The following is a 27,547-nucleotide window of genomic DNA, read 5'->3' on the forward strand; positions in this document are numbered from 1 at the left end:
CAGTCTTGGAGCAGAAGCTTTAGAAAGACCCTGTCCCAAGAAGAAGAAATAAAAACATGGTTAGGCCCTAAGAGTAACAAGCATAACATCATGGGAGGGGGTTATGTTTACAGTGAACTGATTGTGAAGGATTTTCAAGCAAAAACTTTTAGTTTAAAAAGATGGGATTCAAATAGAAACTATAGGCAAGGCAAGACTCCATAGCAATCTTAGCATGGAACAGGTGTTATATAATTTATCCTAGTTAATGGGAGAATTGAAACAACAGAAAACAAAAGTGGAGCAAAAATTAAAGCTACACTTCAGCAGTTGTAGAATACTATACAATAGAACAAGTGATAGAACCTACAATAACCTCTTGTGATAAGGCTTGGGTTTCATCAGCTCAAAAATTATTTTAACAGTCTAGAAAATTGAACATAATCAAATTCAATTTAATAAATATTTCACACCCATAATTCCTTAAAATCTTAGAACAGGGATGCTCTAGCAATAGGAGCGGACTTCAGAACAGGAAAAAGTAAAATATGCTTCCCAACGAGTGAGGGAGATGGGATGGGAAAGAGAGTAAACTGGAAGAAGAAGAACAAAGATTGTCAGAAGTGGCTGACCACAAAAGTTGTGTTGTAAAATGTCTGTCAGATATTTTAACAGCACTTAAAATAACTGTTTTGAAGAGGTGGTTCTATGGAGAGTGGCTGGGTAACATATTAGAACCAGTATTGTTTAGTGGAAGAACATGAGGCCTGGAATTCAGAGGACCTGGGAATCCTGACTCTGCCAATTACTGGCTGTGCACCCCTGGGCCAAGTCACTTAACTTCTCTGTGCCTCAGTTTCTTCATCTGTAAAATGGGCATTCAATCCCTGTTCTCCCTCCTACTTAGACCATGTGTCCACCTGATTATCTTGTATCTACCCCAGTGCTTAGTACAGTGCTTGGCACATAACAAATACCACAATGACTATTATTACATGGGAGAGGTAAAGGAAGAGAAATGTTATTTTTAAATATAAGTGATTTGGAATTTGTTGATTTTAGAATTTTAAAAGGATCAAAGAAGAGTGTGTCCTTAAAGGAACAGTGATGATAATGGACATGATGGCAGAGAACACCAAGATTCACTTTGAAATTTAACCCTCAAGACTGTGAGGTAGAAAAAAAAAAGATCACCAGTATGTTTTACTTTATACTAGGGGACAGACAAGAAAAACGTTACTTTGTCAGACTAATACAACTGAAAATTTAAAATATGACTTTATGAGCATTGAGAATTTCTTGGGAATTAAAAGACTTCCTTTAGTTTTATTCTGATAAACACATTCCTCTGTGGTTTTAGGTAACATAAAAAAATACTACTGAAAATCCATAATTACATATAGTTCTGTTTTATGTTTAATTTTTAAAAGATGTTCTTAAAAAAAACATAGATTGTTCTGAAGTTGCCAATTCAGCTTAAAAGTAGTTTTTTAAACCTTAGTGTTTGCGAATCAAAAAGTATTCACCTGTGACCTTCTGCCTGGGTTTCTTCACTGAATCTACTGAAAGTACAGCATGGGGCTCAAATAGAAACCTGAGTCCTTGGTCTTTGCCTCCGTCGATAAGAGAAGAAACAGAAGTGGCTTTTACCTCAAATTCCCCCCCAAAACAATTCTTTGTGCACCTTTGTTACAAGAAACTCCAGTAGACAAATGGTCCTTGTATTCCCATTTGCCAGATGAAAACCACATAAATTTGTCAGGTTTCATTTTCAAAACCTGACTAAACAAAACAGAAATTGAAGAAGCAGAACACAAAAATAATGTTCAATTTCTGGGTGATTCCTTAATCTAGGACAGCAACAAAACTGATGCTATTGAGTTTGGTTTTTTTTTTTTAAAAAAAAAAAAAGAAAGCGGTGCCTATAAGATAGGACATTGTTTCTAGGGAACTGCTCGGCGATTAAAACCCTGTGTTACTTTTTTCAATGCAAAACTCCCATCATAAACTCCCTAGTTCCTCAAATATGCTGCTTACATGACATACTGGACAAGTGGTCACTGTGGCCAGTGGTCTGCTGCAATTTCAGATTTGTGGTGAAAATCTGGGCTTTTACCTGGGGCCCAGAAGAATTACAAAGGGCGGGTTATTGTCAGGGACAATTTGAAACCCATCATCTCCCTGCAGTTGAGTGGAAATATCCTGCGTTTGTCCATGTTTATCTATTTAGAGAGGCGACTGTACAGACTAATCAGTCACTCACTTTGTCTCTTACAATCATTATACGATGGAGTTTATAATGGAAGTATCAGGTGCCCATTTCAGGGCCACTACAACACGATTAATTCGTCCAATAATGTCTCCTGGGCAGCCTAAATGTATATGGTTGATATAGCGTGTTAATTGCCACTGTTTCACACTAAGACTTCAATTAGGAAACAAAACTGGAGCAAAGCAAATATGGATCCCATTAAGTTCCAGTTGACTTCTTCAAGATTGAAGCTTTACCTCTTTTTACTGCTGAGGGAAAGCTGGAATCCATATAAGGGGAACTACAGTGACATCCAGTGGATATTATGCTTACATAAACCAGGTTTATCAAAAGAATTGCAGGTTATTTTACAGCGATTTAGGTTTATAAATAGGCTGTATAAAGTCTGAGTGTATTCAAGACTATAATTACTTAGTACAAGATCAGAAGATATCAATGAATTCACACACAACCAACAGGGCTTTTTTTAATCTAAGGCAAATGCAAATCGGTGAAATTTTACTTTCTGTAAAATAACAGAAGCGAAGTATTTAAGGAAACCCACATCCACCACATACATTTTGACCATAAAGGGTGACCTGGGATGTAGTCTCAGATGCAATATATCTGGGAAATTTTATATGGCTAGTAACTTCATAAAACATTATAAATATCCACAGAAGATACAATTTCCTCTTATTAGGAATACTTTGAATATAAATGATTTTCTAATACAATTATTTTTAAATCAAGTTAAAACATTAAGCTATGTAATACAGCAGGGAAGATGAAGATATGAGTGGTCTGTGTATTATAATAATTCCTCAGTGTATTTAGAAGCAGTAAGTATTTAGAAGTAGCATGGCCTAGTGGCAAAAGAATAGGATTGGAAATCAGAAGATGTGGGTCCTAATTCCGGCTCTGCCACTTGTCTGCTGTGTGACCTTGGGCAAGTCATTTCACTTCTCTGGGCCTCAGTTACCTCATCTGTAAAATGGGGATTCAGACTGTGAGCCCCATGTAGGACGACCTGATGATCTTGCGTCTACACTAGCTCTTAGAATAGGGCTTGGAACATAGTAAGCGCTTAACAAACACCATAATTATTATTTAGGAGTACCACATTCAAGCTATATTTTCCTACAACGGCCAGTGCTATCTGAAAATAATTTTAACACTCAATACAGGATTGGGAAGAAGCAAGCAAGTTACAGTTACTGTATTTATTTTCCTTCGGCTTGACAATAAAGCTCCAATGAACATTTCATCAATCAGTGGTATTTACTGAGTGCTTACCGTGTGCAGAGCACTGTACTAAAGAGTTCATCTAAAGAGTTGATTGTTCGACAAAAAGTCCATTGCTGGAACTCGAAGGGGGCACTAAGGTTACAGGACCACTTGATTGAAAACTAAAGGGAAATTGAAGTTATCTTCACCAGGGCAAATTTTCACTTTACAGGCTGACTGTGTAATTGGAAGACTTTCGTACCTTTATGAAATTTGCTGCAAACAGGCCAGCTGTGTTTTGGGTTTTGAGTTGGAGTCCCTCAGAAGCAGGAACAGGACACTTCAGTGAGGTAATAAATGTTCCTTCTGAATTCTCCTAGGAATTTCCTGGTCATAAGGCTAACCTGAAGTGAAGCTGAAGGAAATCATCTGCGACTACATCTTGTAAAAGCAGAAATCTTCAAACTCAAAGAGTTTGCATGCCAGGGGATCACCATCACTAAACATCATTTCTAAAAGAGCACAGGTGGCAGCCGCAGAGATAGGTTTCTCTTGATTTTTCACAGTAGTTTAAGAGAAACTTTGACCTGGCAGCTTTGTTATATCTCAATGTGGTAAAATCACACTTTCTGGATATGTGTCACTTTGGGGAAGGAAAGGACGAGAAGAAGATTACTCTAGAAAATTCTGCAGAGATTTGCTTTTTGGCCATATCCCAACCTATTCTGCCACGTTTGGATGGACTGCTTAATGCCCATTCAAAACCGATTGCCAGTTTTTTTCTTCAAATAATAATAATAATAATAATGATAATAATGTTGGTATTTGTTAAGCGCTTACTATGTGCCGAGCACTGTTCTAAGCGCTGGGGTAGATACAGGGTCATCAGGTTGTCCCACGTGAGGCTCACAGTTAATCCCCATTTTACAGATGAGGTATCTGAGGCACAGAGAAGTGAAGTGACTTGCCCAAAGTCACACAGCTGACAAGTGGCAGAGCCGGGATTCGAACCCATGACCTCTACTCCCAAGCTCGGGCACTTGCCACTGAGCCACATTGCTTCTCCTGATGAGTTTGGAAACATAAAATCAGGTAGAGGGGCAGGGTAAGCTGCATATGGTGAGTGCCCAGTTTCCCTGTGTCCATGTCAGAAGCAGCACGTGCGTGAACAAAGACCTGGGAGTTGGAAACCAAAGGCTCTGCCAGAGCAAGGGGAGCAGCCGGGGATTCCCTGGAGAAAGATTATAGATTTGGTCGGAATTCTATGTGACATTGATATTTTATGCTGAGTTTCTGGATCGAAAGCTCCTCGTGGGCAGCGAATGTGTCTACCAACTCTGATACGTTGTTATTTTTGCTCTCCCAAGTGTTTAGTACAGTGCTCCAGACATAGTAGGTGCTCAAGAGAGTCTATGGATTGACTGACTCATCATAGGAGCAGCACAATGTCATCGGCTCATCTGGCCCAATGAGGAGCAAGTTGGCAAATTTTCCTCTGACTGAAAATGAATAGAGGGGTTGTAAAATTTATGTCACATAAAGTAATGCAAACTTCATTTTTCTATGTGCTTAGGGAAAAGCATTTTCCACAGCAGTTAAGAAATGATGTGTCTAAGCTGTTCTTAAGAAAAAAGAGTAGTCATGAAACTGTATCCTTACCTAAACCCATGTGAGGAAGGTACTCAAACAGCGTCCAGCTGTGGTCATCAATATAATGGTTCTTCAGGATTAACAACTGGCAAACATCCCTGGCTGTAATATCACTGGGGACTTCCAAAGCTCTGCTGGTGTCATCTTCACTGTATACTTTAATCACCTGAGAAGTAGAAAAGAAAAAACATTCAAATTGCTAAGGTAAGTACCAATTCAAACTCCTCTCCAAAGACCTCAAGCTTATTATTTCAGTTGGTTGTAAATAATACCACCCAAAGCACTGTCTTTTATATAAAACGGATGATACCCAACTCCACTTGGAAGTTTAAATTCATCCATGCTGTCAAATTGTTTCTTGTGCAATATGTTACTTAGTAATCTCTTCCTTGAGAATATCACAGAATTTTTCCATCACTGTAGTCTGTTCAGTTTAGCTAATAATGTCCTTAATTCTTCAGCCCAACTGGATTTTACCACGGGACTTTAAGTTTGGAGAATGCTGGAGGAATCTAGGAAGGACTATAATGGAACTATCCCCAGAGAAGAAAAAATACCAAAACCCATATTTACTATTACTGAGTTGCCCTATATCTTGGAAAGAAAGTGAGTATATGCTACGAATAGGTTGCCAGTAATGTAGGGTAGACAAATAAGGAAACTCTTCCCTAATTGACACTAAGGCCATCATCTACTCCCCTTTCAAACAAACTTAAAAAAAAAAAAGTTTCTTAGCAATCTCTAGCACATTACAATACATCATGGACCTTGCTGGTTTAAGTGATTTGACTCAGCCATATGCAAAGAAAAGCATTTTGGAAATGAGAATAAACATGAAATATTTAAATTATGGGCTTTGATCAGTTAGCACTTTCCATTCATCTTGCTTCCAATTTCCCATCTGAGTTGAGATGTCTTCTTGTGTATCACAGCAATGAGATATATTTTCTGAAGCTTTAAAATTGAAGAATCAGCAGAATGATCAATTACAGGGTATACTGGTAATAAAACTTCTGAATAACTCAATCAGAATGGGCAGAATCTATCCAGCACATTTTTCTCTGGCAGGATTAGCAAAATGATTTTCCTTCCTACTTAATAATTTTGACTTAGTTTTAAAAACTAGAATTGCAATGAAGTCAAATTCAATACTGTACTGTTACTTTAAATACCATGACCCATTATCCTCACTGAGGAGTTGCCTAATACTTCTTGAATAACACAGAGAACTGGTAAAACAAGGTCTCCATCTTTTGAATTTGAACAAAAAGTTAAACAACTTTATTCATTGATATTCAAATCTACTAACTATATAATCCACAGGGATTAGATTAGAAAATTCTTGATAGTGTGGGATTTTATGAAAGACAAAAGGAACAAGTGGTTTATATAATATTCTCTGTTTTCCCTATCAAATCAGCATTTTGGGAAGCAGTGTAGCCTAGTGGAAACAGCAGGGGCCTGGGAGTCAGAGGACCTAGGTTCTAATTCTCAATTCCTCCACTTGCATGTCGTGTGACCTTGGGCAAGTTATTTAACTTCTCTGTGTCTTGGTTACCTCATCTATAAAATGGGGATTAAATCCACCTCCCTCTGACTTGGACTGTAGGTCCCGTTTGGGACAGGGACTGACTGTGTCTAACATGGTTGTTGTAAAGTAAGCACTTAAGTACCATTTTTTTAAAAAAGTCTATTTTAAAGGGTCTGAATGGGAGTTGAGATTTGCATAAGAGGGCCTTGGCTTACAAATTTGTCTGGGTGTCTGTAACTTTTACCATTTCCAAAGTGCAGGGACTGAATTACAATTGAACATGCTACCACTCCCCCCGATCATATGACACAACCTGGGCTGGGCTTGGTGGGGATCGCCGGGTTCCCTGGTCTAGGGGTTGTCTCTGCCTCAGACCCCTGCTGTACCCAGGGCATTTTTCTTTTGTCATTTCTTTTTTCATGAAACAAAAACAAACCGAAGGTTTCTCAGAGGTGCTTTCCTGCTTTCCACTCTCCAGTCTAATGAGCGGGGAGCTGCACCTCAGGCATCGTGAACCCACCCGAGGAGGTAGTACAACACTGCTTTGGTTTGTGCCACTTTCCTGCTTTGAAGGGAGTCAGTCAGTCCGTCACAGTCAATTGTATTTATTGAGCATTTAGTGTGTGCAGAACACTGCACTGAGTGCTTGGAAGAATACAATGCAACAATATAGCAGACACATTCCCTGCCCACAACGATCTTACAGTCTAGAGGGGAAAGGGAATGGCCTCCCTGTCCCCTGGTCGAGCAATAGAAATCTTGAGTGGGTCCATCTCCCTTCATCCTCACAGTCTGGCAGCTGTCAGTGACCAGCTGGGAGAGCTCCGATTCTCCCTTCCTGCGTTCCTGTGTGGCAGTGGGACTGTCCGGGAGACCCCCTGGCCACAGCGGCCCAGACGGGGGTCCCCCCCTGCAGCAGGGGTCAGCTCTGGGTTCATCCATACACACTTTTTGGGAAACTGCATGCGCACGCTCACAGTCAGGCTGGGATCCTTTCTCCCAAGTTTTATTAAAAGTGCCACCTCCCTCTTCCTTGTTGCAGGCCTCTGCTCACAAGATCAGGAGACCTAGTAATTTAAACTATGGGACACAGCGTGATCTAGTGGAAAGAGCACAGGTCTGGGAGTCAGAAAGTCCTGGGTTCTAATCCTGGCTCTGCCACTTGCCTGCTGTGTGACCTTGGACAAGTCACTTCACTTCTCTGGGCCTCAGTTAACTCATCTGTAAAATGGGAATTAGGAGTGTGGGCCCTTTGTGGGATAGGGACTGTATCCAATCAGATTAACCTGTGTCTACCCCAGTGCTTAAAACAGTGCTTAGTGCAAATAAGAGCTTAACAAGTACCATAATTATTATTATTGTTTTAGAAGGGGAAACAGGCATAATATAAACAAATTACAGATATGTACTTAAGTGCTGTGGGGGTTTAATAATTGTGACATTATACCTTCCCCGGGAGGGAACCATGAAGAGACTTAGGAAATCCAAAGAGCTATTCTATGGTTAATCAAAGTGGGTAGACCCCAAACAAGTGTCTTGATTCATTCAATCGTATTTATTGAGCACTTATTGTGTGCAGAGGACTGTACTAAGTGTTTGGAAAGTACAATTCAGCAACAGAGAGAGACAAACCCTGCCCGCAACAGGCTCACAGTCTAGAAGACAGGAACTCTGAAGCAAAACCTGAAGCAATCAAAGATAGCTCTGAACAGACCGGGCACAGGGAATATAGACAGATCAGCATGGCATACACCAATTAGAAATGGGATGACTCCTACAGCAGAGACTCCAGGAAGATCATTTCAGCAAGAGAAGAATAGAAAACTGTTCCATGCTCTCTGAAGAGTGACTGGGGTGGTACAGTGAAAGACAATACTCACATGCATTTCATGTGAAAATGACTGTTAGTCTTAGTTACACAGCCAGACAACCTAAGATCTCAACAATAACAGCATCATTATGAACACAGTCATAGTTTGTGTATTTATGGTTCAAAAATGATTTCTATTTATTGAAACTGAGAATGGATGTGGTCTTCATTGATTAAAAATATGAAGTCTTCAAAAAGATAAATAATAATGCCCAGGATAGATTTAAAAATGAACTAAAGGCTTTTGTAGTTTGAACCAAATACCATTCCTGTTAAAAAAAATCATTAGAGCTGAACTGTGGTGTCTCATTTCCTCTACACACTGAAAGTTGAAAAGAGATTGAATTTTTTATGTAATCATGTTATTGAATAAAAGAAGGAGATTATAAACTCCCAGTTCAGTGAGTCAGATTGCTTTATAAAACACAGCTCATGTAGGAAGAGTAACATTCATACAACTCATTTGCCATGAGGGAAGAAAAACCACCTAAAGAAGAATAATTCCCCTTATTTCACTGAAGAACTGGAGCTTGATAACATGCAGGACACTCCTGGCTGCGATAAGAGTCTGTTTATTTAAAACCAGCACATGGAAATTAACACAGTAATAAATACCACAATATACAGTCTCTGTGTGCTCTGCAGACAGTAAGCGCTTAATAAATATGATTGAATGAAGCTACAGTAATACTAAATTGATCTAAACAAATGGCCTCTGGAGTGCTTCACCAGGGTGTTCAGAAGAATATTTGGTTAGTAACATATGTTATCTGACTACAAAGAATCAAAAGACAAACAAAAAGTAGGTGTTGTGGTTGAATTTGTGCTGAGCTTATGCCACTTAATTGACATTACTTATCAACGTATGTTTATATACCTCCTAACTTACTCTCCTAGCTTGCTCTACATTTTAGATAAGTGGAGTAAAAAAAATAGTAAAAGGTACACTGAACATGACAGTACAAAATACTGTAGAAAAAGATGAAAAAAATCATCCACCGCTATTACTTGGGAAATAAGTACTGAACACAAACTACAGTGCTCTTCACCACAGTTAATGCTTAATAAATATCATTGATTGACTAAAATAACAACAATAATAGCATTTGTTAAGTGCTTACTATGTGCCAAGCACTGTTCTAAACTCTGGGGGGATACAAGGTAATCAGATTATCCCACATGGGGCTCACAGTCTTAATCCCCATTTTACAGATGAGGTAACTGAGGCACAGAGAAGTGAAGTGACTTGCCCAAAGTCACACAGCTGACAAGTGGCAGATTCGGGATTAGAACCCATGACCTCTGACTCCCAAGCCTGTGCTCTTTCTCTAATAGGGTACGGTACCTAAAATCCTGTTCTTATGGAATAGAATTATTTTAGATTTAGCTTGGTTCTGAATGGACATGAACACTGAATTATAAAGTCCTTCGAATCTGCAGCATTTATCTGCTGGTAGAGTTTATGTGAAGCTGGAAAATCATCTGAGGGGACAGTATTTGGAGAATCGCTTAAGATGGAGTCTTCTATTGAAAGTGACTTTTAGCCTCATTCCTAAAACTTTAGAATCAAGAGTCCGCACGAAGGAATTCACTGTAATCAGTTCCTCAATTCCTTGAAGAAGCTGCATGGCCTAGTGGATAGAGCATGTGCCTGGAAGTCAGAACGACCTGGGTTCTAATCCTGACTCTGCCACTTGTCTGCTGTATGACCTTGGGCCATTCACTTAACGTTACTTCATCCGTAAAATGGAGATTGAGACTGTGAGCGTTATGCAGGACAAGGAGTTTGGATCTACCCCAGGGCTTAGTACACTGTTTGCCGTATAATACCAAATACCATAATAAATTACGTTTGAACACTTTCAGAGAATAAAAAAATAAGACCTAGGAAGAGGCATCAGCAGCCTAAACTCTTGCTAAATTTTCACAGAGCCACTAGACAATGAAGCATAGCATGGGAGAGGAAAATGAAGAGGGCTTGGTAGCCCTGGCATCTGACAGTCCAAGTTCACGGTATCCTTAGGAAATATGTAGCTGGCTCAGAGGCTGTACGGCTCAGGGAGAAAAAGCAATCGGCAATGGGATACGAAATAATCCATTTTTTAAATATACAGGGTCTAAAACCAAGTATCAACAAAAGCCTGAACTGACTGTCATTGACAAAGCACTGTCAAGACTGTTTCAAGACATGAGGAAATGAGAAATGTCTTACCTACCTCTTTTAGTAAGGCTGGAGAACTGCTAGATGGCTTAGGTGATGTAACGTGAGTGCTCCATTGGCTGGATTGACAGATTCCAATTGCAACATATTTGTTGTTGGAAAGTGAGTGGTGAGGCCAAGGACATAAATATTGGAATATTGAAGGTTGGGGAGGGGACAGGCAGGGAAGCCTCAGTGTAATTTGGCCTAAAAAAATGAAGACTTGAATAAAAAGTAGCAATTTCAATGCCAGTAAAACAGGATTTGCTTCAAGTTGACATCTAACTATGAAACTTTAATATTAAAGAGAGAGAGATTATATGCCAAAGAATAAGTCTGTAGCTCTCATTTGTGCTAAATTATCAGAATATCGAAAAGAGGATTAGACGAAAATTAAAAATCCTAGATGTTTCCCAATACCAGGGGCATGTCTTTTCTATATAAGATTAATAAGAAAGGTCAGAGGTGATCAGATTGACTTGAAACTGAGCTGAGAAAGGCAAGTTTTTTTCACCCTAGACAATTACTCAGATCACTCAATAATTTATAACCTGGCAGACGTCGAACCTGTGTTTCTTCTTGAGAAAAGCATAAAAGAAAATTCCCAGTCCAGAGACAATCAGAGGTTTCAACTACCATACTTGCAAAGTGACATTATTAAGGAAGACAATGCATCAGGAAGACCACACATTTGCAGCACAGACACAAGATGGAGCAAATTCCTAGGAAAATAGTAGTTTTGCAACTATTTCTGTTGGATTGAATTCAAATCAGCAATGCTCATCCTGACAATACCACTACTGACAATATCTGTCTTTGTCCAGGGACACGGGCAACAAACAACAATTTTTTGTTTGTTTTGTTTTATAATGGTATTGGTTAAGCACTTCCTTTGTTCCTGGTACTGAACTAAATGCCGGAGTAGATATGAGCTAGTGAGGTTGGACACCATCCATGTCCCACATGGGACTCGGTCTTGATCCCCATTTTACAGATGAGGAATTTGAGGCATGGAGAAGAAAAGTGACTTGTCCAAGGTCACACAGCTGATAAGTGGCAGAGTCAGGATGAGAACTCAGGTCCTCTGCCTCCCAGGCCTTTGCTCTTTCCTTTCCATATTAGGCCATTGTAAAGCAATCTTTTAATTGGAGGAATCAAACAGCAGTGGTTTCCCAGAAGCCTTTCCAATGTAAAGGGAATCAAAGATTAGCAAACACACCGCTGTTCATTCATTCATTCGATCGTATTTACCGAGTGCTTACTGTGTGCAGAGCGCTTGGAACAGGAAAATACAACAATAAATGGTGACATTTCCTGCACGCACTGTTCTGTAGCCTTTCAGACTGCACCGTTCTGCTAAATCAGTGGAGATCATTAAAAGTTGTAAATGAATGCCAATTTTGAATTTAGTAAGATGTATGTTAACAATTTAATTGTAAAAAGTACCTTTGTGATATATTTTAATTATAAATATGCCAACATCTGAACATAGTGCAATATTTATAAAATATAACAACTGATTCTGACTGAGCTGACATCCTTAATAAGGCCCTAAATGAATCTAATGACTGGATAACTGGAAAGAGAGATGAATCATCCAGTCGGGTAGGCATAAAGCATGTGCTCTTGCATACTGTATAAATATTCAGACTCAGGAGGTGAAACTGTGAGCAAAGGGACTGAAGGGTAGGACATCTATCTCAGTTATCTTATTCTTCCTAGTGTCTCATTACTCAGCAACCGAAAGCATTACATTTTACAATATCCTCTGGGAATTGTAACCTTTTGGGAAGAAGGGAGTCTGAGTAATAGGAATCTAAAAACTGTTCAGTCAAGAATTCAACCAAAGCTTTCCAAAAAGAGAGATAGTAGAAGCTCTCTGTCTCTCTCTTTCTCTCTCTATTCTTCTGGAGCACTGCTCTATGTGACTGATCTGTATGTGTGCTTAATTAAAGTATGTTCAATTATTCACTTAACAGGAACTTCAATTTAGTTTCACCCTCTTGTGTCTCACATTATTTGAAAATGTCTAAGTCGGGATCATGGAGAAAATCAAAGAAACCCACCGCAGCAATATGGGTTGAACTCCCATTCAAATATCCCACATGAACTGTAGCTATTATCCAGCGACGTGGAATCATGAAAAAACAGGCTTGAAAGAAAAAATAAAAATACCAAAATACAAAAACTAATAATGTTCTATAACTGACAGTCCAGACTCAACGTAATTTAATATTTTAATCAGTGAGTCAGATGCTATATCAGGGTGTTTGGCAGAAACAACCAAGTTGGAGAGGGAAGCAAGCATCCTGCAGGATGGAAATGAAACTTTAAACAATCCTGACAAAATGGAGAAATTGTAAAATGGAGTATGGCCAGGAAAAAAGACTGCAGTATGATTGGAAGAAAAAGTGTCAACTGTCCAACCTCAACACTTGTATAAATTCAGTTGGGCATTCAATTACTCACTGTGCTTCATTCTGACATTCACAATGCTATACACCTATTTGATTTTTACTCTTCCTCCTGCTCACACTCTTTGTAAATAATTTTTGTCTGTATTTCCCATTCAGTTATACACTCCTAGAGGGCAGGGAGCCTATGTTTTGTTTCTTCTGTACTCTTCCAAGCTCCTTAGACCGGGGCTCTCAAGGGCATTACGAGCGAGAGTCTCGTTACATTATGCAACCATTAGGCTATCATATCTGCTCCACAATTCCAAATGTTATGCTGAATTATGAAAGACTTCATATAATAGACTCCAATTTTGCCTATAATGCTCCTAGGACACAATTTAGGCAATGGGAGAATCTGACAGGTATGTCTTTTTAATTTGACTTCACAAATGAAAATAACTGCTGGTTCTTAGACGTGGCAAAAGCGTTCCTGTCATTTCACTACATTTGAAATTCCAATAAAGCAACTGGCGTTCATTTTAACACGTTCGGTATGGTATTTGCAGGAATAACAAAATCCTATCTTCATTAGGAAGATAGGCTCAGAAATATGAAAAGACATAATATTGCGTACAGAGAGGTGACATTTAGTATAACTTGACTGATAAATTTTATGAGCCAAACAACCACCAGAGGGAGCTTAAATATCCCACCGCTGCAATAAATACCGTGTTTGTGTAATTGTAGTTTAATTAGGTAAAACCCGCAGAGTTCAAGTAAATTCATAAAGAGACTCATAATTGCAGTCTAAATAAATAAGATCATAATAAAGGCGTATAAATTAAGTTGTAAGTAAGTCAAGAGGTCTTCAAATAAGTGGCTTCGGTGCCGCTACGGCTCCCTATGCCTGGAGCTCCTAGGGAATCCATTTTTCAAAAATATAAAGAAAATAAAGAGAAAGAAAACTTTAATAATAATAATTTATAATAATTATGGTACTTGCTAAGTGCTTCCTATGTGCTACGCACCGTTCCAAGCGCTGGGGCAGATACCAGTTTATCAGGTTGGACACAATCACTATCCCCCATTGGGCTAATACTCTGTGCCTCAGTTACCTCATCTGTAAAATGGGGATTAACTGTGAGCCTCACGTGGGACAATCTGATTACCCTCTATCTACCCCAGCGCTTAGAACAGTGCTCTGCACATAGTAAGCGCTTAACAAATACCAACATTATTATTATTACTCTTAATCCCCATTCTACAGATGAGGTAACTGAGGTTCAGAGAAGTGAAGTGACTTGCCCAAGGTCACACAGCAGACAAGTGGGGGAGATAGGATTAGAGCCCAGATCCCTCTGACTTCCAGCTCCGTGCTCTAAACACTAAGCACACTTCTCTGCTGCTTTACCTAACTTTAAAAAAAACAAACCCAATTTTAGCTCCGTGATAATGTACGATCATTACCTCATAAATTAAGGAGGTTTTAACCTGAAAAATTCATCCCCTGGGGGTAACGGATGCTCTTACACCTGATCCCCTTCAAGATGGTGGCAGAGGCAGAATGCCCCAGTATATTCCAGTTTCAGGGCAAACTGGAAAGGCAAGAGCTGGAAAAGAAGATGGCTCATTGGACAACCACGGCACGGGCGCTCTTACATGTACACGGTATGAATCTGCCAGACTCAAGACTTGGAAGCGTAAGGGCAGAAAGAAGGGCAAGCCACCTCTCTCTTTATGCTTATGTTCCTCCACTGACTTAGCTCAGGACAAGGAGGGGCTTCTAGGCAAACATGACTCCCCTGCGTTATATCTCCTGGCTAAGAGGGAGTAGGGTGTGAAGTCTGGTGTAAATTTCTTCAGGTTGCCCAGGTGCCCACCAATTTTAATTGGATTAATTTTTTCTTTCCAATGCTTTCACTGTCTACAACCGGCCAGTCATACTGAACTCTTTTTACCTACCGACATACTGTTTTCACTTAACAGTAGTTTCCAGGGCTCAGAGAAAGGCCTCTGGGGGCAGATTCTAAGCCTTCTTTGGCAACCACCTTCCGTGGTGCTAAGGTAGACCACTGGCAGAGTGGGGGGTCACTTGGGACACAAACTGGTCCTGCACATACAAAAAACTTTCCCATGCACATCAGTGGCCTGAATCCCTGCCAGTTAACTCTGATCCTGGGGGATCATAGCCAAGAAAAGAGAGTATGAGTGGGAACTGTACAAACTGCCAGCACTGCCATCAACCCTTTCCACGGGTTACCAAAGTTTCATGTCGGAGACGTTCCTCTGGTCACTCGAAGCAGGAGACTACAACACTATCTGCAGAGGACTATGACGAATGCTTGAGAGAGTAAAGCTGAAGATAAGACACCGACCTTGTCCTCAAAGCGCTTACAATCTAGCAGGAAGGTTGAAACTTCGCACCTTCACTTTTAAGGTGGTAAGGAAATACACAAAGGGGTGAGGGGCATGTGGAAATTCTGACCTCAGTGTCTTTTTGCTGAGCGTTTACAACCCGTTAAAATGAAATCTGCAAATTTTATCTGGACAGTTGTGTCCGTTTGTCCGAGCCTGGACTAATGTGAGAATCTTTACAGCCATAAACACAAATTGGGTTTCACATCACTGGAAAATAAATAGTTGTGGCTTACAGGGTCAGAGAAGGGTACTTGAAAAAACTAGTAGTATTAGAGACATGATCATCTACAATTGAAGTTGGAAAGAGAAATGAGGTTGCAAAACATGGATGCTACTTACAGATCTCCCACTGACTCTCTGATGACCATGGCATATTATCTGCTATTCCGCCCCTCCCTCTCCTCACCTATAAAATGTGCAAAATAACAAACCTTTCTTGGAGGAGCCTTATAAATGAAACAAAAGATCATTTAAGCATTCATTAAACTGAATGAGCATGTTGTTCAGTTTGGTAGTGGACATTTTAGGAGGCAATGCAAATTTTAGAGGTTGTTTTCAAGCAGGTGATGGTCACAGCGGAGGATGAAGTTGCAAAAAGAAAAGTGTTTTTATGGGTTAAATAGCTTTGATGATCTTCCAAGACCAAAGTTCTCAATATCATTTTTCTCTTTCAATTCCACTATTTTCCCCTCATCATTAACTACTGAATGACCAGTATACTTCAAATTCACACTGGCATTTCAACAGCAGCAAAACTATGGTGGAGAGAGAATGGAAAAGATTCCTTTCACTTTTATATGCCCACGCACATTGACATTTGGGCTAAGAAGTCTTGCACTTATTGGCAACTATTAAAATCTAGCCTGGATACAAATTCATAGGAAGGTAGTGTGGACTAGTGGAAAAGAACACTCAATGGGAACCAGGAGATCTGAGTTCTAATGCCAGCTTTACCATTGGATTACCGTGTGACCTTGAGCAAATTATTTAACTCCTCTGGGTTTCAGCTTCCTCGTCTGTAAAATGGAGAAGATACCTGTTCTCACTACCTGTTTGTTTTGTTTTTATGGTATCTCTTAAATGCTTACTATGTGCCAGGCACTCTACTAAGCACTGGGGGGTAGACACAAAATAATCAGTTTGGACACAGTCCCTGACCCACATAGGGTTCACAGTCTTAATTCCCATTTTACAGATGAGGCAACTGAGGTGCAGAGATGTTAAATGACTTACCCAAGGTCACACAGCAGACAAGTGGCAGAGCCGGAATTAGAAGTCAGGTCCTCTGACTCCCAGGCCCATGCTCTTTCCATTGATTGTGGTGCAGGGATTGCATCTAATTTGATCACTTTTTATCAACCCCCTGATCTCAGTACAGTGCTTCGGCAATTAGGAAACACATCATAAATAATGTAATAATTATTGTATGCACTAAGTTGAATGCCAGTAGCTCAGAAGAGTTGGTATATCTCAAAACTCCTGATTCTTTATCTGTAAGCTCTGATCTAAAGGATGGGAGAAGGAATTAATGGATAGATTTACCAGATTTAACAAAGAAATACTTAATCCTTAAAATGAGAGGTGTGGAATAGCAGAATAGCCCAAGCCATGCCCACTAGGGTGAAAGTGCAAGGGTACAATAACCACGCTTTTTTTTTTAAGTAACAGGAGATTTCAAAATATATATGCAAATTATCTTTCATTTATTTAAAAGCGCAGTCAAATTCTAAAGAAGCTGATGATCGAGGTCGACATAACCCCAGAATATTCTGTGAAATGTTCAGATCTCTCTTGGTAACAAACACAATTATTTTCATGATATCTTATGCATTCTAATGTGAACTGCTACTTGTGGTTGGAATAAGCTTTCAAGCTTTATTTATATTACTTTCCCCAAAACTCTGCTGTTTAGAGAACTCAAAAATAATACAACTTTCACTGATGTTTTGAAATCACTTCTTAAAAATCAAACACTACGAATAAAACAAAAACATTTGCTGCAACCTCATATTATTAAATTTGCATAATACAAAAAGAAATGGCATACAATAAGAATTCTCTCAAGCCCTACAATCTAAATCCAGACAGCTAAAGATAAACACAAAATTTTCTCCTATTAAGATTTCCAAATACACATTAAAATGATGAAATGTATATGTAATGTTCAAAATATTTTTTTTCTAAAGACAGGTTACCTACATTATTGTTTTCAGTGCTCTACTGAATTAAATACAGGTTGCATAATAAAGGTATGACTTTAGAATTAAACTTTTCAAAATGACCACTCAACATCCATAAGGAAAAAAAACAACTGTGCCCAGGATTAAGTTTAAATGAGACTATCGGACTATTCCAAAATCCAGCCCTTGGTATCTAAGTATGCAGAGTAAAAAAGAGCTCAATTTTTGCTACAGTAAAATAAGGCTTTCCATAATAGCTCCTTTTATAAAATTATATTTAGCACTTAATTGTTCTTAAAACAAGAGTAGAATGAGCTGTCATTACCAATACTGTCAGAAAAAAACATTCAATTAAATCACGAATACCTATGGATAAAAAAAAGGACACAATTTTAGGCTGCTGATGATATGCTGCTTAGTTTCTATGGAATGGTCCTTCAAAGAGTTCTGCCACTCATCAGCCTGTATATATGCAAGAATGGGAGTGTATACGGTACATAAATAAACATAGAGTTGATGATTTTGGATAGATTAAATCATTCATTCATTAAAAAACACAATTAAATACTGAGCTGACACAAATCATGAAAACTTTCCAGGAAGCAAAAATATTTCTTTATTGGGTTAGGAAGTGTTATTCGATTAAGACCTAACTTTCCACAAACTGAAATCATATTTTAAATAGACCAGGCGGTAATGGTCCAAAAGAGTCAGTCGAAATGCAAGTTGCATATCTGCACTTCTGGCTAGAACGATAAAGCAGCCAAATATTCAATTACTCCTATTTAGCAATGCCAATGAAAATATCATGACACAAGAAAAAAAGTGCTTCTTTGCAGAATGACATTAAACACAAAAACAAGATATAAAGGAATAAACGTTCTTAACACACTGCCTCACAACATTATGCAATTACCTGAATAGAAGCACTGTTGCTCCTCTAGAATAGCCTCTGTGCCATAAAAAAATCTGTCCATACCTGAATATTTGTGTAGAACATTTTCTTCTTTCTACACCAGTCAAAATAACTTGTTCTGGTACTTATTCTGGAACTCAGTGCATTATTTCTTCCCACAAGTTTTATAGCTAAAGTACCCTTCATTATTCAGAATTTATAGCTGAAAATATGTGGGGGGAAGAGGAGAAGGAAGTGTCCTACCCTTTTTTGCAGAACTATTGGCGTTATAGCAGGCAGAGTTACCCTTCTTGCATACAAACTCATATCTGCTCTTCACGGACCTATCCCGTCATGCAGGATATCCACAGAATGAAGCAAGTCCTTGGCAGGACTTCTCAGCGTCCCAGTTCTCCGAATCTAATATCTCAGAGTCAGAGCAAAGGAGTAGCTAAGAACGCAATACATGTCACCCTGTTTATGGGATTTCAACCCTACCCAGAGCCAATTAAGGATGACGGAGGGACAGGATGACCCAGCAACCAATCATATCCTTTGAAAACTTCTCCTCTGTCCTTTGTAACACATTCTGATACTTTTGTTTATGATTTTTAAAGAACCAGATTAATGGACATTTAATTTAGTTGGTATATTTTTTCTCCCACAAGACCAGGTATTTCAATGCCCTACTGTTATGTCTTTCTTTTACTGCAGTATTTGAACATATGGCAAATAAGAAACTGTTTACTCTGGTTTGTTTAAAATGAGTAATAGCTATTGAATTTTAGTAGTTTAACAGCTTATCCATTCATAAAATACGTTATTGGATCAATTTAGAGAGATTATACTTAGATGATTGAAACCGACATACTGAAGTGAACTGCTAGATGGCATTTTAACTCGACTATCATAATGCCTAATTAGAAGTTGTAATTTACATGATGGAACAAACTACAAAATTTGATACTTCATGTTCAAAATAGTTTTGTTCTAAGAACAGTAAACTCAAATTTTTGCTTCCAAAGCTCTACAAAAGAAGCTCCTTTTCATCTTCAAAGAGTATCTCATAAACAATTGATTTCAAAAAAATGAAACCAGTTTGGATTTATTTTAAAACTGGCATTTAAACATAAATGAAGAACCACCATGTTTGTGTCAATTTTAGAGCGTATTTCATTCAAAAATTGATGTATCTCTGGAAACAGTGCCAAAAAACTGCATTCATTTTTTTATAGTTCCTTTTCCTTAGAATCACTAGAAGAAACCAGAGTGCCTGTGTGTGTGTGTGTGTGTGTGTGTGTGTGTGTGTGTGTGTGTGTGTGTTTAGTGGGGGGACGATGACAGATACTAGAAGTCACATGTAAGTATTTTTTCAATTAAGTCTAAATAATGAATGGTTAAAGGAAACCTTCAATAAGCTTATCTAATAATCAGAGGTTTTGAAATCGTAACCTAATCTAAATTTTCTCTATGACAAAAAGACCTCACAGATGAATTCTTTTAATCTTTATTAACCGTAACACGGTGCGGTTCACCCATGAATTAAGATTAAGCGCAACAAATCCAGTGTAAAAAGAACCCTATTTTAGAGAAAGATGATAACATCGCCTTTGTAGAACTACACATCATAGAAGACTGCAACAATGCATTGGTGTGAATCTCATTTCACAACCTCAAATATCAGATCACCCTTTCCCGAACCATATGATTTAATGGTTCATATTTACTGCATTTGACTTACGCTGGTACAATTACTATTTGCCGTCACACATATAACAAAACAGAAACTATAAAATGTGGAAAGCTTCTTCAGTGATTTCCCAAGGTTAATACAGCGGAGTTGATAATGCAACCACAAGGTTCCCAATTTCCAGTCCTTCTACTTCAGGTCGCTAGACTCCTGTGTAGGTCACAACAGTAATAATAATACTTGTGGTATTTATTAAGCACTTACTATGTGCCAGACACTGGACTAAGCACTTGGGTGGATACAACCAAACTGGGTTGGACACAGTCTCTGTCCCACGTAGGGCTCACAGTCTCAATCTCCATTTTACTGATGCGGTAACTGAGGCACAGGAAAGTGAAGTGACTTGCCCAAAGTGACGCAGCAGACAGGTGGTAGTCAGGATTAGAACCCATGACCTTCTAACTCCCAGGCCCATGTTCTATCCACTACGCCAGGCTGCTGACAACTGGGAAGAGTGTCATGCAACAATACCTACTATGCTACCCATCCTCTTAACAGCTGTGAGGCCCCAAATACTCATTATAAGCCATTCTTTCTTGTCTACTGTTTCTTCGAAGATACTGCAGAGACAGCTTCACACTGATGTATTTTCTTCTAGTTTTCAGGCTTATGAGTGAAACTTTGAAACACATTGCATTGTTAAGCAGTGCGTTCAGTTCCCAGTAGTGGATCCTGATGAACTGTCAACTGGGAATTTCAGTACAGTCATTCCCCTGGTACAGGTCGGTGTAATTTCAAACTATCTCCACTGAATAATACACAATAGGAGAGCATATTAAGTGGACAATTTTCTAATTTGGTTATACATCAGCAGAACATTTGATTTTCATGTTCTCCCCTATCAGCATTATAGAAGAAAGGGACTGGAAGTTGTACAACTATTCCCCTAGTGTCTGATAATGCTCCCGTGTCATTATCAAGAGCTTGCAGCTGTTCACGAAATCAAGGACTGAATGAGATCAGCAATATGAGTTTTTAGAACCGGTATAAAAAACACTATTTATAGACAAGTACATGCTCAAAATGAGCATCTCAATTTTGGTTTCCCTCCCTGAAAAATAGCTGCTGTTGAATAAAGCTACATTAATTCACCTATGATCGTACTAGGAAACAATACTTGAGTATGAGCACGCGGAGTACTAGGAGATCTAATGCCTCAACTGAAATAATCAATGATGCCTTCGTTTGGGAATGGAAAGTGCACATTCAGTAGGCTAAGGTAGCCGCCCCAGCCCAAGTCCTCTTTTTCCCCCTCCCTTTAATCTTGACTATCTGCCTATGGAAATCCACAAGTAGCAACCCCTGAAATGGAAATTTAAAATCTCCCAAGAACCCACTTGGGATGCCCAATCAATAGGTTCCCCAAGAAAGAGCAGAAATCTTATTTTCAAGTGATATTGTAGCATCTCTGCTTTGATTTAACTATCCCGTTTTTTCAAAGTCATATTATTTCCCACAGAAACTATAGGTCTAATTGTCCTATTGACCTAAACTGCAATATTTGTACAAGCACACAAGGAAGAAAAATAAGGTTTCCTAAGTTGAAGATATAACTCTAGAGGCAATACAGTCCTTAGAAAGAGAAAGCAAGAAACATTCCCTCTCTTCTTTGAGACCACTTTGCTGGAGAGAATGTTTCTCACAACCAGAAAGCTAACATATACACACAGAAACATAACTGGTTTTTATATCACTGATATCACTTTCTATAGCTCCCTATAATCATATCTACGTATTACTCCTAATCATATCTTCTTGCTACAGATAAAAAATTTCTCTCTGGTGTACCCCTCATTCAAAAGGCAACTAGGATAGTAAAGATCTCAAATTGATCTTCTAAAAAAGTTCAAACTACCAGTCACTTGAAAAACAAAGATTTCTACATGACCAGTTCAATAATCGAACAACTGTTTTAACACCAAAAATGTATAATGTGAAGAGGAGCAACTCAAAAATTAAAAAAAAAAACCACTCTGAAAATAAATGTAGTATTTTCCCTGTGTATTAAGTACTTGAACTTCATTGGAGGGACATGTGTGGTTTAGCCAATGCATTGAAATATGTACTAATCATGATGCATGTGCTCATGTGCTATTTAGCCTCAAGCTTTTTGCGGGATATTGATTTTCTTTTAAAGAAAGGCACTGTATTTAAAATATAGCACCACTAAAAGTGGCACAATAGCATGAAGCTTGTATCAGCGCCAAATATATTTGTACATTTTTTTATTCATTCAATCATATTTATTGAATGCTTACTATGTGCCAAACACTGTAATAAGCGCTTGGGAGAGTACAATATAATAATAAAGACACATTCCCTGCCCAAAATGAGTTTTCACCAATAACAATAATAATGACATTTACTTCTGGTTTCCAAGCTGTTTTAAATAAAACCCACTGCTTCAAGGTTGATATCCATCAACAAAGAGAGACTGACAAATATTCTCAGCCCTTTTGTACTTACTCTTCATTCGTGCATTCACAATGACCTGTAGCATGTATGTATGTATTAATTAACATATCCAATTACTTAAGTATTCATTCAAATATATATATAGATAAAAAGTTCCCTTCCTCCTACCTGAAAATGAATATCTGCCTCCCATGCTTGACTGTACATTCTTCTTTGAGAGTAGAAGTCATGTCTTTAATGTTTTCCTACTTTCTCAAAAACTTTGTACCATTCTCTGCACACAGTACAAATTCAACAAACGCTATTGGTTTATTGATTGGTCTTCTTTCCCCTTGTCATAATAGTTGTTACAATACCTATTCAGGAATCATTAGAACTACTATAAAAATTATCTTTGCATTTTCACATTGATATGCTACATTTTAAACAACTTGTTTCTTCACTATTCTCTTCCTTCAGAAATATTTCTTGAGGTTTTGAAACAAGTATATATATGAGGTACTGGATAGAGAGATATAAAAATGGCATATATATTTGCGTTTTTAAAAGGGCGAAAACAGGAGACGCTCAGTGAAATATCAGTCAGTCGACAGATATAGTGAGTGCCTTCTGTTATAAGTGCTTGGGTGCGTACCATAGAAGTAGTATACAGTTTTCAGTCTCCATGCAATTTCTATGGCTGATATTGCTCTTATTTTCAGAAAACAGAAGCAGCGTGACTTAGTGGATAGACCACAGGTCTGGGAGTCAGAAGGACCTGGGTTCTAATTCTGACTCCACTTTTCTACTGTGTGACCTTGGGCAAGTTGCTTCACTTCTCTGTGACTCATTGACCTCATCTGTAAAACAGGGCTTAAGCGTGTGAGCCCCAGCTGGGACAGGGATTGTGTTCGACCTGCGCAACTTGTGACTACTCCAGTCCTTAGAACAGTTCTTGACACATAGTAAGCTCTTAAGTATCAAAATAATAATAATAATTCATATAACCTTGGATCCCATTTAATATTTAATAAAATATAATGACTCAACTTAAGCACAATAATTATTAGCAACTGAAAGACCCTAGACTGGGTAAGGTGTGCTTAAGTTTTGATAATACATCTCATTTTGTGGCACCATCTTTACCTTCAGGTCCTACAGAGGTTTAATAAAACATTGAATTTATTTGAGCACCAAAGAATCATTCTACTCAAACATGCCCACAGGCCACCTGACTTCATGTGCTCTGCCAACCAGAGCCTTTGTTAATGTTTAGTGCTGGTGCAAGTTGATACAGCTTTATTATTCTCCTTCCCCTCTAGACTGCCAGCTCATTGTGGGCAGTGAGTGTATCTACCAACTCTGTTATATTGTAATAATAATAATAATGTTGGTATTTGTTAAGCGCTTACTATGTGCAGAGCACTGTTCTAAGCGCTGGGGTAGACACAGGGGAATCAGTTTGTCCCACGTGGGGCTCACAGTCTTAATCCCCATTTTACAGATGAGGGAACTGAGGCGCAGAGAAGTTAAGTGACTTGCCCACAGTCACACAGCTGACAAGTGGCAGAGCTGGGATTCGAACTCATGAGCCCTGACTCCAAAGCCCGTGCTCTTTCCACTGCGCCACGTATTGTACTCTCCCACGTGCTTAGTTCAGGGCTCTGCAAATTGTAAGTGCTAAATAAATACCATTGCTTGATTGATTGATTGATTTTAGACTCTTAAAATGTGAGCCCCCCCAGGGGACAGGAGCTGTGTCCAATCCTATTATCTTGACTCTATCCCAGGGCTCAGCGTAGTGTTTGGCACATAGAATGATTATCCTTCATTTTCAGATTTCACCTAAAGTTTTCACAGGAAGTTATTAGCTCTTACTATTTTACTCAGAAAATCAGTTGGATGTTGGAGCTTAAAATGAGAGCAAATGGCTGTGCTACTCTTTTGGACAGTCGTCAGCAATCTCCCTGCCTAGGCTCCTAAGAGGGGCACTGAGGGGCAATATGAGTTAATGGGTTAATGCAAGGCAAAAAATAGGAGTCAGGAGACTCGAGTTATCATCCCAACCACGTCACTGGCCTCCTGGGTGACCTTGTTTAAGTCACTTATTCTCTCTGGGCCTCCCTTTTAGATAGCAAATCTCCTATGGGTCAGGAACTGCGTCTGATTGATTTAGCTTGCCTGCCGCAGTACATAGCGTAGTGCAGCGGTACATAGTAAATGTACCATCTTTTTAAAAAATCATTTACTGTAATTACAAAAAAAAACACCACTGGGAGAAGTGGTGATCAGATCACAGCCATGATTGGGTCAGCTGTAATTTCCCCCAGATCCTAGGCCATATTTGACTGGGGCCTATCTGGCACTAGCTAGGGAAGAGCCCTATTCCACTTCCCAGCAGTGAAGGTATCTAGGAACTGTTCCACAGGGGGAGATCATTTTGTCAACTGCAGGTAGATTACCCGAGCAAATAAAATTCTCTCATCTTAAATTCAACTATTTAAATGAATCCTGAAATTGGTAGATTGAAAGGCGGAAAGGTTATTACTTAGATTGAAAATCCATTAGGAAAGGATAGCTAACTTTATGCTTTTTACACATATCTACAATGTGCATTAACATGCAGTAGCTAATTCTGCCCAAGGGAAAAGTAATACCCGTTTGGCAGGGGGGGATAAAAAGACAGAATTCACATGGTTTCCTAATGGTTATAGAAATTTGCCTCATTAGTCAGTCAGTGGTAAGGAAATTTACTACCACTGCTTTGTTGCCATAATTTTACATGAAAAAAGCATTAGACTGTGATCAGGGAATTCTTTTTCCCAAAGGTTATGTCCTCAAGCAAGCTTCCTGAAAGGCTCAAGAATCAGCCTGATGGGCAACTGCCATTTGAGGGTCCTGATGGCTCAGTGCTGGACCCTTACCACACTTGCCAGACTACTCCTGGACTCTAGGATATCTTCATGGGTTAGAGATACAGGCTCAGAAAGACCAAAAAGGCATCTATCAATCAGAAAGACTTTCTGACCTAAGAGTTCTCAGGATAGTCTTCTAGGTTGGGACTAATATACTTGGCCCACGTGTAAGTTGAACAACACTTTCTGATGATTATTGGGACACAGAAGCCAAGCTGCTAAACCCTTACTCCCTCTCAATTTCCATTTTAACAATAATAATAATGACGATGATAATCAGTATTATTAAGCACTTATTTTATACAAAGCAATATATTAAGGCTTAGAAATAGATAACAAAGAATCATGTCTGATAAAGTCTTTGTTCCAGCAGGGCTAGCTATCTAATAAATACGGAGATAGGGAGAGCAGTTTCCAATCTTAGAGATGAGGAAAATGAGGCTCTCAGAGGTTTAGTGATTTTCCAAAGGAGAACCCAGGTTTCCTGACTCCCAATCCTACGTTCTTTCCTGGCCCATGCTTCCTTCTATGTATTGCTGACATGCGTTCCTGCCTGAAATTCCGTCCCCTCACCTTTATTTAGTCATGTTCCTCCTTCTTAGAACTTTCCTAGATAATTCATCTTTTTTATGCTATCATGTATTTATTTATTCATTAGTGATCAATTTATTTACCTGCATATTATTTTTATCTGTTCTCTCATCTGAACTATGTACATTCATCAGTTGAACACTATTCACCCTATTAGTATTATAAATGTTCCACGTTTGCCAACTACAGAATTTTGCAAATAGCAGGCACTTAATAAATACTGTTGGAATTCATACAAGTAAACCCTGTGCATGTTCAAGTTGAGAGGAATCATCTACTACAAAATTAATTTTTTAAAAATACATATTCCTGACCTTGTTCAGACTCCGCCAATGAGTGCTTCAAAGAAATTCTAAATGAGTCCACTCCACAGCACTAGCCTTTATCTGGGGACAGGCGGAGATGGAATCATTCGCAACTTTTTCCATCTATTCCCTAGTACCACAGCTGGTGGTCTAATTCTGGAGTTGGAGAGCTACTAAGGGGAATTCTTCGCTCTACATTATTAGATGTCCTAAGGTGATTTTAGGGCACTGTGTTAATGAAGGGGCCATCTTTCGGATCAGTTGTGGGTCTCACATCCAGACCACCTGTCCTGCTGAAAGATACAACTGGGATCTTTCAAAGGGACAATATTAACCCCAACAGCTTGGCACAGCTCCCAAAGTGTGCAGTGCCATGGTTACAGATGTCCAAACATAGACACAGTCTAACAGACTCAAAGTAATGCACAGAGATTCAAGTTTGTTCTCCCACAGTCTTCCTCTCTTAGTGTCTCCTTTCTTCCTCTTCCCCGACCTCGCTCTCCCCACATTATACAAGGAGAAGTGGGGCATGAGGAATGAATCTGAAGGATGGAAAGAATACCAGGTAGCAAACGTTTCAACCCAGCAACTATTCAGGAGGCAGGGAAGGCAGGGAGCGAGGCGGTAAATGGGAATGAGGGATAGGAAGTGGTCCTAGATTGGCACTGGGAGCCCAGAGAGAAAGTTCACTCTTTCCACCTCTCCTACCTTCCAGGGCTCCCCGGGAGCCTTTCCACTCTCCCTAAGGAGAATCAGGGAAGATAAGGAAAATGGTGTAGACACTCCAGAGTAGTTCTGGGTTCTCTTATGACTGAAGTTTTTATCACATCTGGAAATTGATATATTGATCCAATCATACCTGGCCTAAGATTGATGGGAAATATTCAGAATGGACATTCTCCATTATAATGATGCTATCTTGTCTGAAAGCCGGGCTACAGAGATTCTAAAGGTTCCTTATGAGCTTAAGATTTTAAGCCTTTATCTATTACTAT

The 27,547-nt window shown here is 39.0% G+C and overlaps 1 protein-coding gene across 4 annotated transcripts in view; it reads right to left on the reverse strand.

Moving 5' to 3' along the window:
• GRB14 (growth factor receptor bound protein 14) overlaps positions 1-19,062 on the reverse strand; it is a 46,455-nt gene extending 27,393 nt beyond the window's left edge. For 2 of the 4 annotated variants that reach the window (XM_016228169.3, XM_016228167.3), the window contains exons 1-2: positions 18,682-18,837; positions 5,117-5,273 (exon numbers count right to left, since the gene is read on the reverse strand). In XM_016228169.3, the coding sequence (XP_016083655.2) occupies positions 5,117-5,273; positions 18,682-18,804 (280 nt within the window). In that variant the 5' untranslated portion in view covers positions 18,805-18,837. Of the gene's footprint in view, positions 1-5,116; positions 5,274-18,681; positions 18,839-18,861 lie in introns of those variants that run through there. The other 2 variants (XM_016228168.3, XM_016228170.3) reach the window with 2 other exon arrangements.
• Positions 19,063-27,547: the final 8,485 nt, after the last annotated feature.

The sequence above is a fragment of the Ornithorhynchus anatinus genome, chromosome 9 (assembly GCF_004115215.2).
Source record: "Ornithorhynchus anatinus isolate Pmale09 chromosome 9, mOrnAna1.pri.v4, whole genome shotgun sequence".
Taxonomy (NCBI): Eukaryota; Metazoa; Chordata; class Mammalia; order Monotremata; family Ornithorhynchidae; genus Ornithorhynchus; species Ornithorhynchus anatinus.